This window comes from Bos javanicus, chromosome 14 (genome assembly GCF_032452875.1).
Source record: "Bos javanicus breed banteng chromosome 14, ARS-OSU_banteng_1.0, whole genome shotgun sequence".
NCBI lineage: Eukaryota > Metazoa > Chordata > Mammalia > Artiodactyla > Bovidae > Bos > Bos javanicus.
Window position 1 is genome coordinate 51,567,284 of NC_083881.1, and position 16,086 is coordinate 51,583,369.

Here is a 16,086-nt window from a genome sequence, read left to right on the forward strand (position 1 = left end):
AACTTGCATAATAATAAAGAGTCTGTTGGACCTGGATTACGGGTGTATCTTAATTGCAGAAGAATGAAGAATCTGTTGTACTTGGGTTATGGATGTATCTTGGTGGCTATTGGGAAATATAATAGATATGCTTAGAAATCTAGAATCATAGCATATTTGGACAGTAATGAAAGCTGTGTTTGAGAAAGTTTAATTCTCTTCTAGTACTCAAGATGAATTGGAAGAGAATGATAATAGAAAAAAAAAGGATTAAATTAGATTTGAGCATGCACATGAAATGATTAGGAGATTTTTGGTAGGGACCTAGTAGGCCATTGAAGGATCAGGAAGGAGCTTTTGGGGGGGGGGTGGGGAAAGATACAACCTTAGGTTGCAAGTCCTTAGCAAAGAGAATTTTTCAAGTCATGAAGAAAATTCAGTATATTGAGAATTGTGGGTCAGTGCCTTTAAATTTGCCCTCTGTATATGATATAAGCTAAAGTAAAAGAGTGGCCAAAAGAAAACATAATAACAAAAACCAGAGAAGTAAAAATAAATTAGCAAGTCAGCAGACCCAGAAAATGGGAAAAAAAAAATCACATGTATTGTATGAATTAGTGAATTTATAATTAAGTTGGCAGCAATAAAAATATATGTGAGGGTATTTGAGAAATTAATTTTTATAGAATAAAAGTGCAAACACAAAATTTCATATCTAGTTGAAAATATGACAGCTTTATCAGAGTTATGACTGTTGGTCATACTTATCTTGATAAGCAAGATACTTATCTTGCTATCTGATAAATCAATTTAAATAAGTTGACAATCCATGCTAAATGATGCAGGAATCCAGTGTTTTTAAACATTGATTCTTCATTAGAATCCCATAGAAGATTATTTTAAAAACAAACAAGAAAACAAAAACAAAACCACCTGGTTCACAGTGTCTACCCAGAATCACTGCATTAGAATATCTAGACAGAAAAGTAAGCATCTGTTTTTTCATAAAAGAAGAAGAAGAAGAAAAAAAAACTCTATAGGTGATTCCAATTCACAGTGTAGGACAAGAACCATAGCAAAGTTTAGATTTTTTCATTTCTAGAGTCTCTACTCAGGTCCTATTCTTTTCTTTAAAAAGCAGATAAGTTGATGAAGAGCAAAATAGAAGTTATTCTCCAATTTGCTATAAGATTGAGTTCATGAAACAGTGTCACTCAGATATTTCAGACTTCATCTGGTTTAATAATCTTCCCATTAAAAAAAAAGATTTCTTAGGGAATTATTTATTTATTGTGAGCACATTCACTGAAAATATGAATACATAATTTATCAATAGGGTGTTCTGAAGAAACTGCTGAAAGTGTACAATAAAACATAGTCATGGGACTTGTTAAAGGGTAAAGCCCTTAATTTGATTTTCAGCATTAAAGCATAATTCAACGACATGCTTGATAACTTGCATCACAGTTTTATTTTCACATTGGCAGAATAAATTCCTTGTTATATACCAGTTAAAAATTGCCATTATCCTTAAACTTTTTCCATAAAGTTTTTTTTTTATTTTTATTATTATTATTTTTTACTTTACAATATTGTATTGGCTTTATTTTTATGTTGCAACTTTAAAAATAACAAGTATCTGATGACACTGATATAACTGGTAGTGACTTCTCTGCTGCCAATAATTAATGGAAACTCTGGCAATGATACCTATGGAGTGCATTACAGAGATTTCAAAATTTGATAGTAATTAAAAATAAAGTGTTAACTGTTAATGTGTTAATATTCAAAGTAGTATGTCATTGAATAGAAACATGGAAATTATGTTTTATATATCCACAAATTAAAAAGTATTTTTGTTCTCATTATTGGTTTATAAAATTATATTTAACATTCCATGTATAAATTATAGTGATTAGAATAATAAAATACAAGAATATATTTTATGTACAATTTAAAATGAATATCACTTTTGATTTTCTAATCATACATGTTTTGATTCTTTCTTTTCTTGTGTTCCTGTTGTTTCAGTAAATGAGGGAGGTATTAAGACAGCTTCCAATTTATGCCCAGATCCAGGAGAACCAGAAAATGGGAAGAGAATTGGATCAGATTTTAGGTATGATTTAAAATTTTTTATTTCATTATTAACTTTGTTAAAGTTTATTTTAATTTAAATTTCAAGTATAATAATATGGAGATGAAGACATGGTGACTTAAAAGTGTGGCAGCTAGATTTCACTGAAGTGTTATGATTAATTATATTTCACTAAAGTGACTAAATAACATCAAATTTATCAGGGAACTTTTTTAAGTTTAAATGATTAATTTATTGTCATGTGCTATGTGGGAGAACTCGGTTGGATCCCTGGGTTGGGAGGATTCCCTGGAGGAGGGCATGGCAACCCACTCCAGTAATCTTGCCTGGAGAACCATCATGGACAGAGGAGCCTGGCAGGCTACAGTCAATGGGGTCACAAGAAGTTGGACACAACTAAGCAACTAAGCACAGCACAGCACAGTAAGTGGAAAATCATGAGATTCAATTTGAAATACATAGGTTTGAATTCATATTCTAATGTTTATTAATTGTCTGATCTTGAGTAAGTTTTTCAATCCTGTCTGCCAGAGTTTCCTCTTCTGTAACATGTAAATCAAATTTATCACATAGAATGATGTTTCAAATGAGATACTGCATGTGAAACCTTCCTGCAAATGTTCTATAAACATTTTATTTAAAAGAAAATTTAATTTGAATAAGGTTTATCTCCATCTTAAATTTAGTATTTATTTTAAAAATTGAAATCAAGTTTACTTACAGCACAGAAAATATACATAGTAGACTAGGCTTCCCAGGTGGTGCTAGAGGTAAAGAATCTGCCTGCCAGTGCAGGAAAAAAAAATATGTGGGTTCCATCCCTGGTACAGAAAGATCTCCTGGAGGAGGGCACAGTAATCCACTCCAGTATTCTTCACTGGAGAATCCCATGGACAGAAGAGACTGGTGGACTATAGTTCCTGAGGTTGCAGAGTCAGACATGACTTAAGTGATTTAGCACACAGAGCACTCATGGTTAAATGTGTCAAAGGAATAGTGCACTTAATAATATGGTAACTATTAATTTACACTATGACACAATATTGTTTAAAAATATTGAATTTTCAGTAGTCCTCTGAATGTAACATTTTACAAATAAAAGATACAAAAATCCTATAAAATACTAAGTGATAATTTAGTTCACAATACTATTTTCACAAAATATTCATGATGTATTAAATTTTAAAATGATAATGGTTATAGTTTCACATAGCACACATTTACATTCTTTGCTTCTTTATTCTGTTTGTATAAAGGACTTCTGAAGAAATTCCCCGTGACTAAAAATGTAGTTCTTATAATAAAAACCTATGAATATTTTGTCTCCATGGATCATTTGACTTAAAGTTATATTTTGATATTCTTGCAGGGGAAAACAATATTAGTTCAATATGAATAAACTTGTAATTTTCTAAAAAAATTGCAGAACTTTAACTAGCCTGATAATTAATATGGATAATATTGTATGAAAAATCACATTAAAAAGAAATTCAAAAGACCCAGAATCCAGTCAGAGTTAGAGCTTAATAACCTAAGTATATTAAAAATCAACTAAATCTCAATCTCAGTAGTTAAAAGTGATATTTTATAGACTGTAAAATGTCATCAACATACCTGGTATTTGTATATGTATACTTTATTTAATAAAAACCCTATAATAATAAAACCTATAATAACCTGTTTGTTATTTTATTCCACCTTGGCTCAGATGGTAAAATATCTGCCTGCAATGCAGGAGACCCAGGTTCGATCCCTGGATTGGAAAGATCCCTTGGAAAAGGGAATGGCTACCCACTCCAGTATTCTTGCCTGGAGAATTCCATGAAAAGAAAAGCCTAGAGTGTTACAGTCCATGGCATCAAGAAGAATCAGACACAACTGAGCAACTAACACTTTTATTTTCACTTACAAATAAAACTGAAAGTCTGCTTATCCAGCTAATAATTTTATGTAACTGGAATTTGAACTCATTACTTCCTGATTCTATATCCTGACCCTTTAATTACTGTGTTAAATTATGCTTTGAAACCAAACAAACTTCATTCAGATCCCATTCTTACAATCAACCATCAATATATTGTCTTCTCTGAGGATGTTTTCCTCAGCTCTAAAAATGATAATACCTGTTTCCTAGTATTGAGGTGAATGTTGCATGAGATATGCAAACATGGTAGCGAACTTAAGACGAATGAGTATTTAATCCTAGCTGCTATTGTAGTATGAAAAGATAAATGGAAATAATTATTCTTGATGTTAGTATCTATTTGGTCTCACTTTTTACAAAAATATGCGGTTTATTATAAATAGGCTTATTACTATTAGAAATAGTAATATAGAGGGTTAAATTACCTTTTCAGTTCAGTTCAGTTGCTCAGTCGTGTCCAACTCTTTGTGACCCCATGAATTGTAGCATGCCAAACCTCCCTGTCCATCACCAACTCCTGGAGTTCACTCAAACTCAGACCATCGAGTTGGTGATGCCATCCAGCCATCTTATCCTCTGTCATCCCCTTCTCCTCCCGCCCTCAATCCATCTCAGGATCAGAGTCTTTTCCAATGAGTCAACTCTTTGCATCAGGTGGCCAAAGTACTGGAGTTTCAGCTCTAGCATCATTCCTTCGAAAGAACATCCAGGGCTGATCTCCTTTAGAATGGACTGGTTGGATCTTCTTGCAGTCCAAGGGACTCTCAAGAGTCTTCTCCAACAACACAGTTCAAAAGCATCAATTCTTCGGCGCTCAGCTTTCTTCATAGTCCAACTCTCACATCCATACATGACCACTGGAAAACCCATAGCCTTGACTAGACAGACCTTTGTTGGCAAAGTAATGTCTGTGCTTTTGAATATGCTATCAAGGGTGGTCATAACTTTCCTTCCAAGGAGTAAGCATCTTTTAATTTCATGGCTGCAATCACCATCTGCAGTGATTTTGGAGCCCCCAAAAAGTCTGACACTGTTTCCACTGTTTCCCCATCTATTTGCCATGAAGTGATGGGACCAAATGCCATGATCTTTGTTTTCTGAATGTTGAGCTTTAAGCCAAACTTTTTACTCTCCTCTTTCACTTTCATCAAGAGGCTTTTTAGTTCCTCTGCACTTTCTATCATAAAGGTGGTGTCATCTGCATATTTGAGGTTATTGATATTTCTCCCAACAATCTTGAATCCAGCTTGTGCTTCTTCTAGCCCATGTTTCTCATGATGCACTCTGAGTACAAGTTAAATAAGCAGGGTGACAATATACAGCCCTGATGTACTCCTTTTCCTATTTGGAACCAGTCTGTTGTTCCATGTCCAGTTCTAACTGTTGCTTCCTGACCTGAATACAGATTTCTCAAGAGGCAGGTCAGGTGGTCTGGTATTCCCATCTCTTTCAGAATTTCCCACAGTTTATTGTGATCCACACAGTCAAAGGCTTTGGCGTAGTCAATAAAGCAGAAATAGATGTTTTTCTGGAACTCTCTTGCTTTCTCGGTGATCCAGCAAATGTTGGCAATTTGATCTCTGGTTCCTCTGCCTTTTCTAAAACCAGCTTGAACATCTGGAAGTTCATGGTTCATGTATTGCTGAAGCCTGGCTTGCAGAATTTTGAGCATTACTTTACTAGCGTGAGAGATGAGTGCAATTGTGCGGTAGTTTGAGCATTCTTTGGCATTACCTTTCTTTGGGATTTGAATGAAAACTGACCTTTTCCAGTCCTGTAGCCACTGCTGAGTTTTCCAAATTTGCTGGCATATTGAGTGCAGCACTTTCACAGCATCATCTTTCAGGATTTGAAATAACTCAACTGGAATTCCATCACCTCCACTAGCTTCGTTTGTAGTGATGCTTTCTAAGGCGCACTTGACTTCACATTCCTGGATGTCTGGCTCTAGGTGAGTGATCATACCATCGTGATTATCTTGGTCATGAAGATCTTTTTTGTACAATTCTTCCGTGTATTCTTGCCACCTCTTCTTAATATCTTTTGCTTCTGTTAGGTCCATACCATTTCTGTCCTTTATCGAGCCCCCCTTTGCATGAAATGTTCCCTTAGTATCTCTAATTTTCTTGAAGAGATCTCTAGTCTTTCCCATTCTATTGTTTTCCTCTATTTCTTTGCATTGATCACTGAGGAAGGCTTTCTTATCTCTTCTTGCTATTTGGAACTCTGCATTCAATGCTTATATCTGTCCTTTTCTCCTTTGCTTTTCGCTTCTCTTCTTTTCACAGCTATTTGTAAGGCCTCCCCAGACAGCCATTTTGCTTTTTTGCTTTTCTTTTCCATGGGGATGATCTTAATCCTGTATCCTGTCCAGTGTCATGAACCTCAGTCCATAGTTCATCAGGCACTCTATCAGATCTAGTCTCTTAAATCTATTTCTCACTTCCACTGTATAATCATAAGAGATTTGATTTAGGTCATACCTGAATAATCTTCTGGTTTTCCCTACTTTCTTCAATTTAAGTCTGAATTTGGCAATAAGGAGCTCATGATCTGAGCCACTTCAGTATTCTTGCCTTGAGAATCCCATAAATAGTATGAAAAGGCAAAATGATAGGATACTGAAAGAGGAACTTCCGAGGTCAGTAGATGCCCAATATGCTACTGGAGTCCAGTGGAGAAATAACACCACAAAGAATGAAGGGATGGAGCCAAAGCAAAACAATACCCAGTTGTGGAGGTGACTGGTGATAGAAGCAAGGTCCGATGCTGTAAAGAGCAATATTGCATAGGAACATGGAATGTTAGGTCCATGAATCAAGGCAAATTGCTGCTGCTAAGTTGCTTCAGTCGTGTCTGACTCTGTGCGACCCCATAGATGGCAGCCCATCAGGCTCCCCTGTCCCTGGGATTCTCCAGGCAAGAACACTGGAGTGGTTGGCCATTTCCTTCTCCAATGCATGAAAGTGAAAGGTGAAAGTGAAGTCGCTCAGTCGTGTCCGACTCCTAGCTACCCCATGGACTGCAGCCCACCAGGCCCCTCCATCCATGGGATTTTCCAGGCAAGAGTACTGGAGTGGGTTGCCATTGCCTTTAGAAATGGTCAAACAGGAGATGGCAAGAGTGAACGTCGACATTCTAGGAATCAGTGAACTAAAATGGACTGGAATGGGTGAGTTTAACTCAGATGACCATTATATCTACTACTGCAGGCAGGAATCCCATAGAAGAAATGGAGTAGACATTATGGTCAACAAAATAGTCTGAAACACAGTACTTGGATGCACTCTCAAAAACGACAAAACAATCTCTGTTCGTTTCCAAGGCAAACCATTCAATATCACAGTAATCCAAGTCTGTGCCCCAACAAGTAATGCTGAAGAAGCTGAAGTTGAACGGTTCTGTGAAGACCTACAAGACTTTTAGAACTAACACCCAAAAAAAGATGTCCTTTTCAATATAGGGGACTGGAATGCAAAAGTAGGAAGTCAAGAAACATCTGGAGTAACAGGCAAATTTGGCCTTGGAATATGGAATGAAGCAGGGCAAAGGCTAATAGAGTTTTGCCAAGAGAAGGCAGTGGTCATAGCAAACACCCTCTTCCAACGACACAAGAGAAAACTCTACACATGGACATCACCAGATGGTCAATACCAAAATCAGATTGATTATATTCTTTGCAGCCAAAGATGGAGAAACTCTCTACAGTCCTCCAAAACAAGACTGGTAGCTGATGGTAGCTCAGATCATGAGCTCCTTATTGCCAAATTACCTTTTATTAAATTTCAAATCATCAGATTATCTTGAAATCTTTCTTTAGGCTCCCTGATAGATGTTAAGAAACCAGGAGCTTACAATCAGGCTAAGATATACTCTTATAATTTAAGAATATTTAAAAATGTTTTGGAGACTGAACAGTTATGATATTTTTGGCAACTAGATTAGGTTCACAGAGGCAAATGTTGAGTTACATGATAAAGTGTGATTAGAATCTGTTGTGTAGAGAAATGAAGTCCAGAGACGATTTATATATTTATATATTCATTATTTACTTCTTTACTTCACTCTTTAGATTATCTCAATTTGTCTCAACCTCTGTCACTCCAATGAAATCACTCTTCTCAACAACCTTCATGTTGTTGAACTTAACAGTCTTCTGCCCTCATCATTTTCAATTTTTCAATTGTATTCTACATTCTGGACCCCCTTTTAAGGACTTCTTTCTCTCTCTTTTTTTAAATTTTATTTTATTTTTAAACTTTACAATATTGTATTAGTTTTGCCAAATATCGAAATGAATCCGACACAGGTATACCCGCATTCCCCATCCTGAACCCTCCTCCCTCCTCCTTCCTCTACCCTCCCTCTGGGTCGTCCCAGTGCACCAGCCCCAAGCATCCAGTACCGTGCATCGAACCTGGACTGGCGACTCATTTCATACATGATATTATACATGTTTCAATGCTATTCTCCCAAATCTCCCCACCCTCTCCCTCTCCCACAGAGTCCATAAGACTGATCTATACATCGGTGTCTCTTTTGCTGTCTTGTACACAGGGTTATTGTTACCATCTTTATAAATTCCATATATATGCGTTAGTATACTGTATTGGTGTTTTTCTTTCTGGCTTACTTCACTCTGTATAATAGGTTCCAGTTTCATCCATCTCATTAGAACTGATTCAAATGTATTCTTTTTAATGGCTGAGTAATACTCCATTGTGTATATGTACCACAGCTTTCTTATCCATTCATCTGCTGATGGGCATCTAGGTTGCTTCCATGTCCTGGCTATTATAAACAGTGCTGCAATGAACATTGGGGTACACGTGTCTCTTTCCCTTCTGGTTTCCTCAGTGTGTATGCCCAGTAGTGAGATTGCTGGATCATAAGGCAGTTCTATTTCCAGTTTTTTAAGGAATCTCCACACTGTTCTCCATAGTGGCTGTACTAGTTTGTATTCCCACCAACAGTGTAAGAGGGTTCCCTTTTCTCCACACCCTCTCCAGCATTTATTGCTTGTAGACTTTTGGATCGCAGCCATTCTGACTGGCGTGAAATGGTACCTGATTGTGGTTTTGATTTGCATGTCTCTGATAATGAGTGATGTTGAGCATCTTTTCATGTGTTTGTTAGCCATCTGTATGTCTTCTTTGGAGAAATGTCTATTTAGTTCTTTGGCCCATTTTTTGATTGGGTCATTTATTTTTCTGGAGTTGAGCTGTAGGAGTTGCTTGTATATTTTTGAGATTAGTTGTTTGTCAGTTGCTTCATTTGCTATTATTTTCTCCCATTCTGAAGGCTGCCTTTTCACCTTGCTAATAGTTTCCTTTGTTGTGCAGAAGCTTTTAAGTTTAATTAGGTCCCATTTGTTTATTTTTGCTTTTATTTCCAATATTCTGGGAGGTGGGTCATAGAGGATCCTGCTGTGATGTATGTCGGAGAGTGTTTTGCCTATGTTCTCCTCTAGGAGTTTTATAGTTTCTGGTCTTATGTTTAGATCTTTAATCCATTTTGAGTTTATTTTTGTGTAAGGTGTTAGAAAGTGTTCTAGTTTCATTCTTTTACAAGTGGTTGACCAGATTTCCCAGCACCACTTGTTAAAGAGATTGTCTTTAATCCATTGTATATTCTTGCCTCGTTTGTCAAAGATCAGGTGTCCATATGTGCGTGGATTTATCTCTGGGCTTTCTATTTTGTTCCATTGATCAATATTTCTGTCTTTGTGCCAGTACCATACTGTCTTGATAACTGTGGCTTTGTAATAGAGCCTGAAGTCAGGTAGGTTGATTCCTCCATTTCCATTCTTCTTTCTCAAGATAGCTTTGGCTATTCGAGGTTTTTTGTATTTCCATACGAATTGTGAAATTATTTGTTCTAGCTCTGTGAAGAATACCGTTGGTAGCTTGATAGGGATTGCATTGAATCTATAAATTGCTTTGGGTAGTATACTCATTTTCACTATATTGATTCTTCCAATCCATGAACATGGTATATTTCTCCATCTATTAGTGTCCTCTTTGATTTCTTTCACCAGTGTTGTATAGTTTTCTATGTATAGGTCTTTAGTTTCTTTAGGTAGAAATATTCCTAAGTATTTTATTCTTTCCGTTGCAATGGTGAATGGAATTGTTTCCTTAATTTCTCTTTCAGTTTTCTTATTATTAGTGTATAGGAATGCAAGGGATTTCTGTGTGTTGATTTTATATCCTGCAACTTTACTATAGTCATTGATTAGTTCTAGAAATTTTCTGGTGGAGTCTTTAGGGTTTTCCATGTAAAGGATCATGTCATCTGCAAACAGTGAGAGTTTTCCTTCTTCTTTTCCAATTTGGATTCCTTTTATTTCTTTTTCTGCTCTGATTGCTGTGGCCAAAACTTCCAAAACTATGTTGAATAGTAATGGTGAAAGTGGGCACCCTTGTCTTGTTCCTGACTTTAGAGGAAATGCTTTCAATTTTTCCCCATTGAGGATAATGTTTGCTGTGGGTTTGTCATATATAGCTTTTATTATGTTGAGGTATGTTCCTTGTATTCTGCTTTCTGGAGAGTTCTTATCATAAATGGATGTTGAATTTTGTGAAAGGCTTTCTCTGCATCTATTGAGATAATCATATGGTTTTTGTTTTTCAATTTGTTAATGTGATGTATAACATTGATTGATTTGCGGATATTGAAGAATCCTTGCATCCCTGGGATAAAGCCCACTTGGTCATGGTGTATGATCTTTTTAATGTGTTGTTGGATTCTGATTGCTAGAATTTTGTTAAGGATTTTTGCATCTATGTTCATCAGTGATATTGGCCTGTAGTTTTCTTTTTTTGTGGGATCTTTGTCAGGTTTTGGTATTAGGGTGATGGTGGCCTCATAGAATGAGTTTGGAAGTTTACCTTCCTCTGCAATTTTCTGGAAGAGTTTGAGCAGGATAGGTATTAGCTCTTCTCTAAATTTTTGGTAGAATTCAGCTGTGAAGCCGTCTGGACCTGGGCTTTTGTTTGCTGGAAGATTTTTGACTACAGTTTCAATTTCCGTGCTTGTGATGGGTCTGTTAAGATTTTCTATTTCTTCCTGGTGCAGTTTTGGAAAGTTTTACTTTTCTAAGAATTTGTCCGTTTCTTCCATTTTGTCCATTTTATTAGCATATAATTGTTGATAGTAATCTCTTATGATCATTTGTATTTCTGTGTTGTCTGTTGTGATCTCTCCATTTTTATTTCTAATTTTATTGATTTGATTTTTCTCCCTTTGTTTCTTGATGAGTCTGGCTAATGGTTTGTCAATTTTATTTATCCTTTCAAAGAACCAGCTTTTGGCTTTGTTGTTTTTTGCTATGGTCTCTTTTGTTTCTTTTGCATTTATTTCTGCCCTAATTTTTAAGATTTCTTTCCTTCTACTAACCCTGGGGTTCTTCATTTCTTCCTTTTCTAGTTGCTTTAGGTGTAGGGTTAGGTTATTTATTTGACTTTTTTCTTGTTTCTTGAGGTATGCCTGTATTGCTATGAACTTTCCCCTTAGGACTGCTTTTAAAGTGTCCCACAGGTTTTGAGTTGTTGTGTTTTCATTTTCATTAGTTTCTATGTAAATTTTGATTTCTTTTTTGATTTCTTCTGTGATTTGTTGGTTATTCAGCAGGGTGTTGTTCATCCTCCATATGTTGGAATTTTTAATATTTTTTCTCCTGTAATTGAGATCTAATCTTACTGCATTGTGGTCAGAAAAGATGCTTGGAATGGTTTCTATTTTTTTGAATTTACCAAGGCTAGATTTATGGCCCAGGATGTGATCTATGCTGGAGAAGGTTCCATGTGCGCTTGAGAAAAAGGTGAAATTCATTGTTTTGGGATGAAATGTCCTATAGATATCAATTAGGTCTAACTTGTCTATTGTATCATTTAACGTTTGTGTTTCCTTGTTAATTTTCTGTTTAGTTGATCTATCCATAGCTGTGAGTGGGGTATGAAAGTCTCCCACTATTATTGTGTTATTGTTAATTTCTCCTTTCATACTTGTTAGCATTTGTCTTACATATTGCGGCGCTCCCGTGTTGGGTGCATATATATTTATAATTGTTATATCTTCTTCTTGGATTGATCCTTTGATCATTATGTAGTGACCATCTTTGTCTCTTTTTACAGCCTTTGTTTTAAAGTCTATTTTATCTGATATAAGTATTGCTACTCCTGCTTTCTTTTGGTCCCTATTTGCATGGAAAATCTTTTTCCAGCCCTTCACTTTCAGTCTGTATGTGTCCCCTGTTTTGAGGTGGGTCTCTTGTAGACAACATATGTAGGGGTCTTGTTTTTGTATCCATTCAGCCAGTCTTTGTCTTTTGGTTGGGGCATTCAACCCATTTACACCCAAGGTAATTACTGATAAGTATGATCCCGTTGCCATTTACTTTAGTGTTTTGGGTTCGAGTTTATACACTGTTTTTGTGTTTCCTGTCTAGAGAATATCCTTTAGTATTTGTTGGAGAGCTGGTTTGGTGGTGCTGAAATCTCTCAGCTTTTGCTTGTTTGAGAAGCTTTTGATTTCTCCTTCATATTTGAATGAGATCCTTGCTGGGTACAATAATCTGGGCTGTAGGTTATTTTCTTTCATCACTTTAAGTATGTCTTGCCATTCCCTCCTGGCTTGAAGAGTTTCTATTGAAAGATCAGCTGTTATCCTTATGGGAATTCCCTTGTGTGTTATTTGTTGTTTTTCCCTTGCTGCTTTTAATATTTGTTCTTTGTGTTTGATCTTTGTTAATTTGATTAATATGTGTCTTGGGGTGTTTTGCCTTGGGTTTTTCCTGTTTGGGACTCTCTGGGTTTCTTGGACTTGGGTGATTATTTCCTTCCCCATTTTAGGGAAGTTTTCAACTATTATCTCCTCAAGTATTTTCTCATGGTCTTTCTTTTTGTCTTCTTCTTCTGGGACCCCTATGATTCGAATGTTGTAGCGTTTAATATTGTCCTGGAGGTCTCTGAGATTGTCCTCATTTCTCTTAATTTGTTTTTCTTTTATCCTCTCTGATTCATTTATTTCTACCATTCTATCTTCTAATTCAGTAATCCTATCTTCTGCCTCTGTTATTCTACTATTTGTTGCCTCCAGAGTGTTTTTAATTTCATTTATTGCATTATTCATTTTATATTGACTCTCTTTTATTTCTTCTAGGTCCTTGTTAAACCTTTCTTGCATCTTCTCAATCTTTGTCTCCAAGCTATTTATCTGTGATTCCATTTTGATTTCAAGATTTTGGATCAATTTCACTATCATTATTTGGAATTCTTTATCAGGTAGATTCCCTATCTCTTCCTCTTTTGTTTGGTTTGGTGGGCTTTTATCCTGTTCCTTTATCTGCCTGGTATTCCTCTGTCTCTTCATCTTGTTTAAATTGCTGAGTTTTGGGTGTCCTTTCTGTATTCTGGCAGTTTGTGGAGTTCTCTTTATTGTGGCGTTTCCTTGCTCTGTGTGGGTTTGTACAGGTGGCTTGTCAAAGTTTCTTGGTTAGGGAAGCTTGTGTCGGTGTTCTGGTGAGTGGAGCTGTATTTCTTCTCTCTCCTTTCAAAGACTTGGGTTGCTTTTCTGGGTGCCTGATGTCCTCTGCCGGCTTTCAGAAGTTGTTTTGTGGAATTTACTCGGCGTTTAAATGTTCTTTTGATGAATTTGTGGGGGAGAAAGTATTCTCCCCATCCTACTCCTCCACCATCTTAGCTCCTCCTCGGACTTCTTTCTCTTGCTTCATTTACACTTACTTATCTTGCCACTCCTGAAAGTGATAAAATAGCTTCTTAAATTTCATCACACCATGAAATAGCATAGATTTTTTACTTAGGTCACAGATTCTAGTTCACTGCAATCACCATATTCCAAGTCTCTACCATCTTAAATCCAGACTTTAGTGGCCTTTTAACTAAAACTTCTGTTTCCTTCAATCTATTTATCTAAAGTATAAAGCATAAAGTACTGAAAACACAAATTGAATCTGTTCCTTCTCTCACAACTCTTTATAGCCTTCCTTAATAGATAGGTAAGCTACATGAGGAGTCTGACATGCTACAATCCATAAGGTTGCAACAATCAGACACAACTTAGTGACAGAATGACAACAAGAAAGCTGAATGAGTGAAGAAGCCTAGGCGTGACCACTGTGAACCAGAGAGCTTGTTCTGCCTAAAGGGAACACGTTAATAGGTTCCAGCAGATGTTGCAAGGAAGGTACATTGGTTTTAGCGGCAAATCTAAAAACTGAATTACAAAAATGTGTGGATGATTGTTATGAGTGTGTGTATGTAAAAATCTCCTGATTTTCAAAAGTCTACTCTCATATTTTAAAAAACAATGTGTGTTTAAAACAAAACATATCTTCAGACCAGATTAGGTAGAATGGCTGCCAATTTGCTTCCTCTGCAGAAGAGATTGGTTTCTCCACATCTCCTTAACTTCATTTTACCACTTTTCTATTGAATTCTGTGTTTTTCTCCAATTTACATTCTATAATTTAGACTCTCTGATCTTCATTTTCCTGAAATAGCTCATCAAGCTCTCTCTGAGTGTGAGGCTCTTCCTTTCCTGTAGAATAGAGGCATAAAATTCTTCTGGTATCAATGAAAGTGGGACCTTCTTACACTGGGTGGGTTCCTATCCTGATAGTTCAGATAGGTAATAGCTTTGGAACATCAAATTCCATAAAGCAGAAGAATAATGGGTCAGTTCTGTAGTCATTAGGAAGTCAAAAGAGATTTCCTTTTTAGAGACACAAGAAACCAGAGCATATTTATTGGTTGATATAAATATTCCTGTAGAGAGGAAAATACTGATGATAGGGGAAAAAAATAAGTGAAAGAACATAACTCTTTTGGAGAATATAAGCACAATTCCAAAGATGGGTCGAGGTTTTGTGATGGGAAAATGAGAGAGCTCATGTTTAATAATTTTACTTTGGTAATGATGCATCAAGCAAGACCCTGTATATATCACACACACACACACACACACACACACACACGTTCCCATCTCACAGGAGATGGGAATGTATAGAGAGGAACTTTGAGAGAAAAAAACTGGAAATAGTAATCACCAATAGTGGGAGATCAAGTTTGATATAGAAACACTGCCTTGCTAAGTAATTTTGAGAGTCCTATTGAGATTGAGAATAATGAATATGCCTTGTTATATGATTTCTATTTAGTATTTCTAAGTTTCCCAGGTATAAGCATGAAAAGGACTGTGCAAAGGCATGATAAACATCAGTACATTCAGGAAATTGCTAGTGATTCTTCTAGGCGTAACTAATAAAAACATGGATCTTGAAAAAAGAAAATATCAAGCAGAGATATGAGTTGGGGGCTCTTTACAAGTGGAGTGGATTAGATTGTCTTTCAATTTCAGTGTCAGCTACAAACAGGACCGATTCAAAAATAGTAGATACAATATTTTTAGATTAATCTTTTTCAGAAGGGAAAATAATAACTTTTCTGTGTTTAAAAAGTATGAAACAATGGTCATTCGTATATAAAAGGTATGAGAAGCACCCCAAAGAATAAGAAAAGGGAAAGTCCATAGAGGAATAAAAATCACTGTCAAAAGATACACTGTATCAGACCATTATAAAGTGATACACTTTGGTCAGAGCTTAAGTTAACTCTCTTTTACTGGGCCCCTGTCATCTCAAAGGAAAATTAGCCTTTATGAGTCAGATACACAATGAATCACAACCTCCACATACAGAAGCAAGACTGGTTTATTTAATTGAAGGACCAGCCTCTGCCCCAGGTAAATATAAAATAACGTTTGTTTATTGGCTTCATATCTGTTAAGAATGTTTTTCTCTATTATTCACACAGTAAAAACTCTACCAAGACAGTTTCTGAAGATTTGCCAACCACCATTGCTAAACTAATGGCAGCCCCTGAATGTATTGGCATGGGATCTAGGGAGAACAATTCCTATATTATTTTCAAGTGGAATATTTTTTTCTTTGTAATGCACAAAAAATATTTAGGAGGTAGAGTGGCTTCCAGTTTTTTAAATTGGAAACACTATTTCCTAGCAAATCAGACGTAAAGCTTGGTAGTAATTACAAGCTTTCAGGTGC

The 16,086-nt window shown here is 36.0% G+C and overlaps 1 protein-coding gene across 1 annotated transcript in view; it reads left to right on the top strand.

Moving 5' to 3' along the window:
• CSMD3 (CUB and Sushi multiple domains 3) overlaps positions 1-16,086 on the top strand; it is a 1,469,335-nt gene that overhangs the window by 609,024 nt on the left and 844,225 nt on the right. Inside the window, exon 9 of the mRNA XM_061439111.1 lies at positions 2,011-2,098. Within this exon, the coding sequence (XP_061295095.1) occupies positions 2,011-2,098 (88 nt within the window). The remainder of the gene's footprint in view (positions 1-2,010; positions 2,099-16,086) is intronic.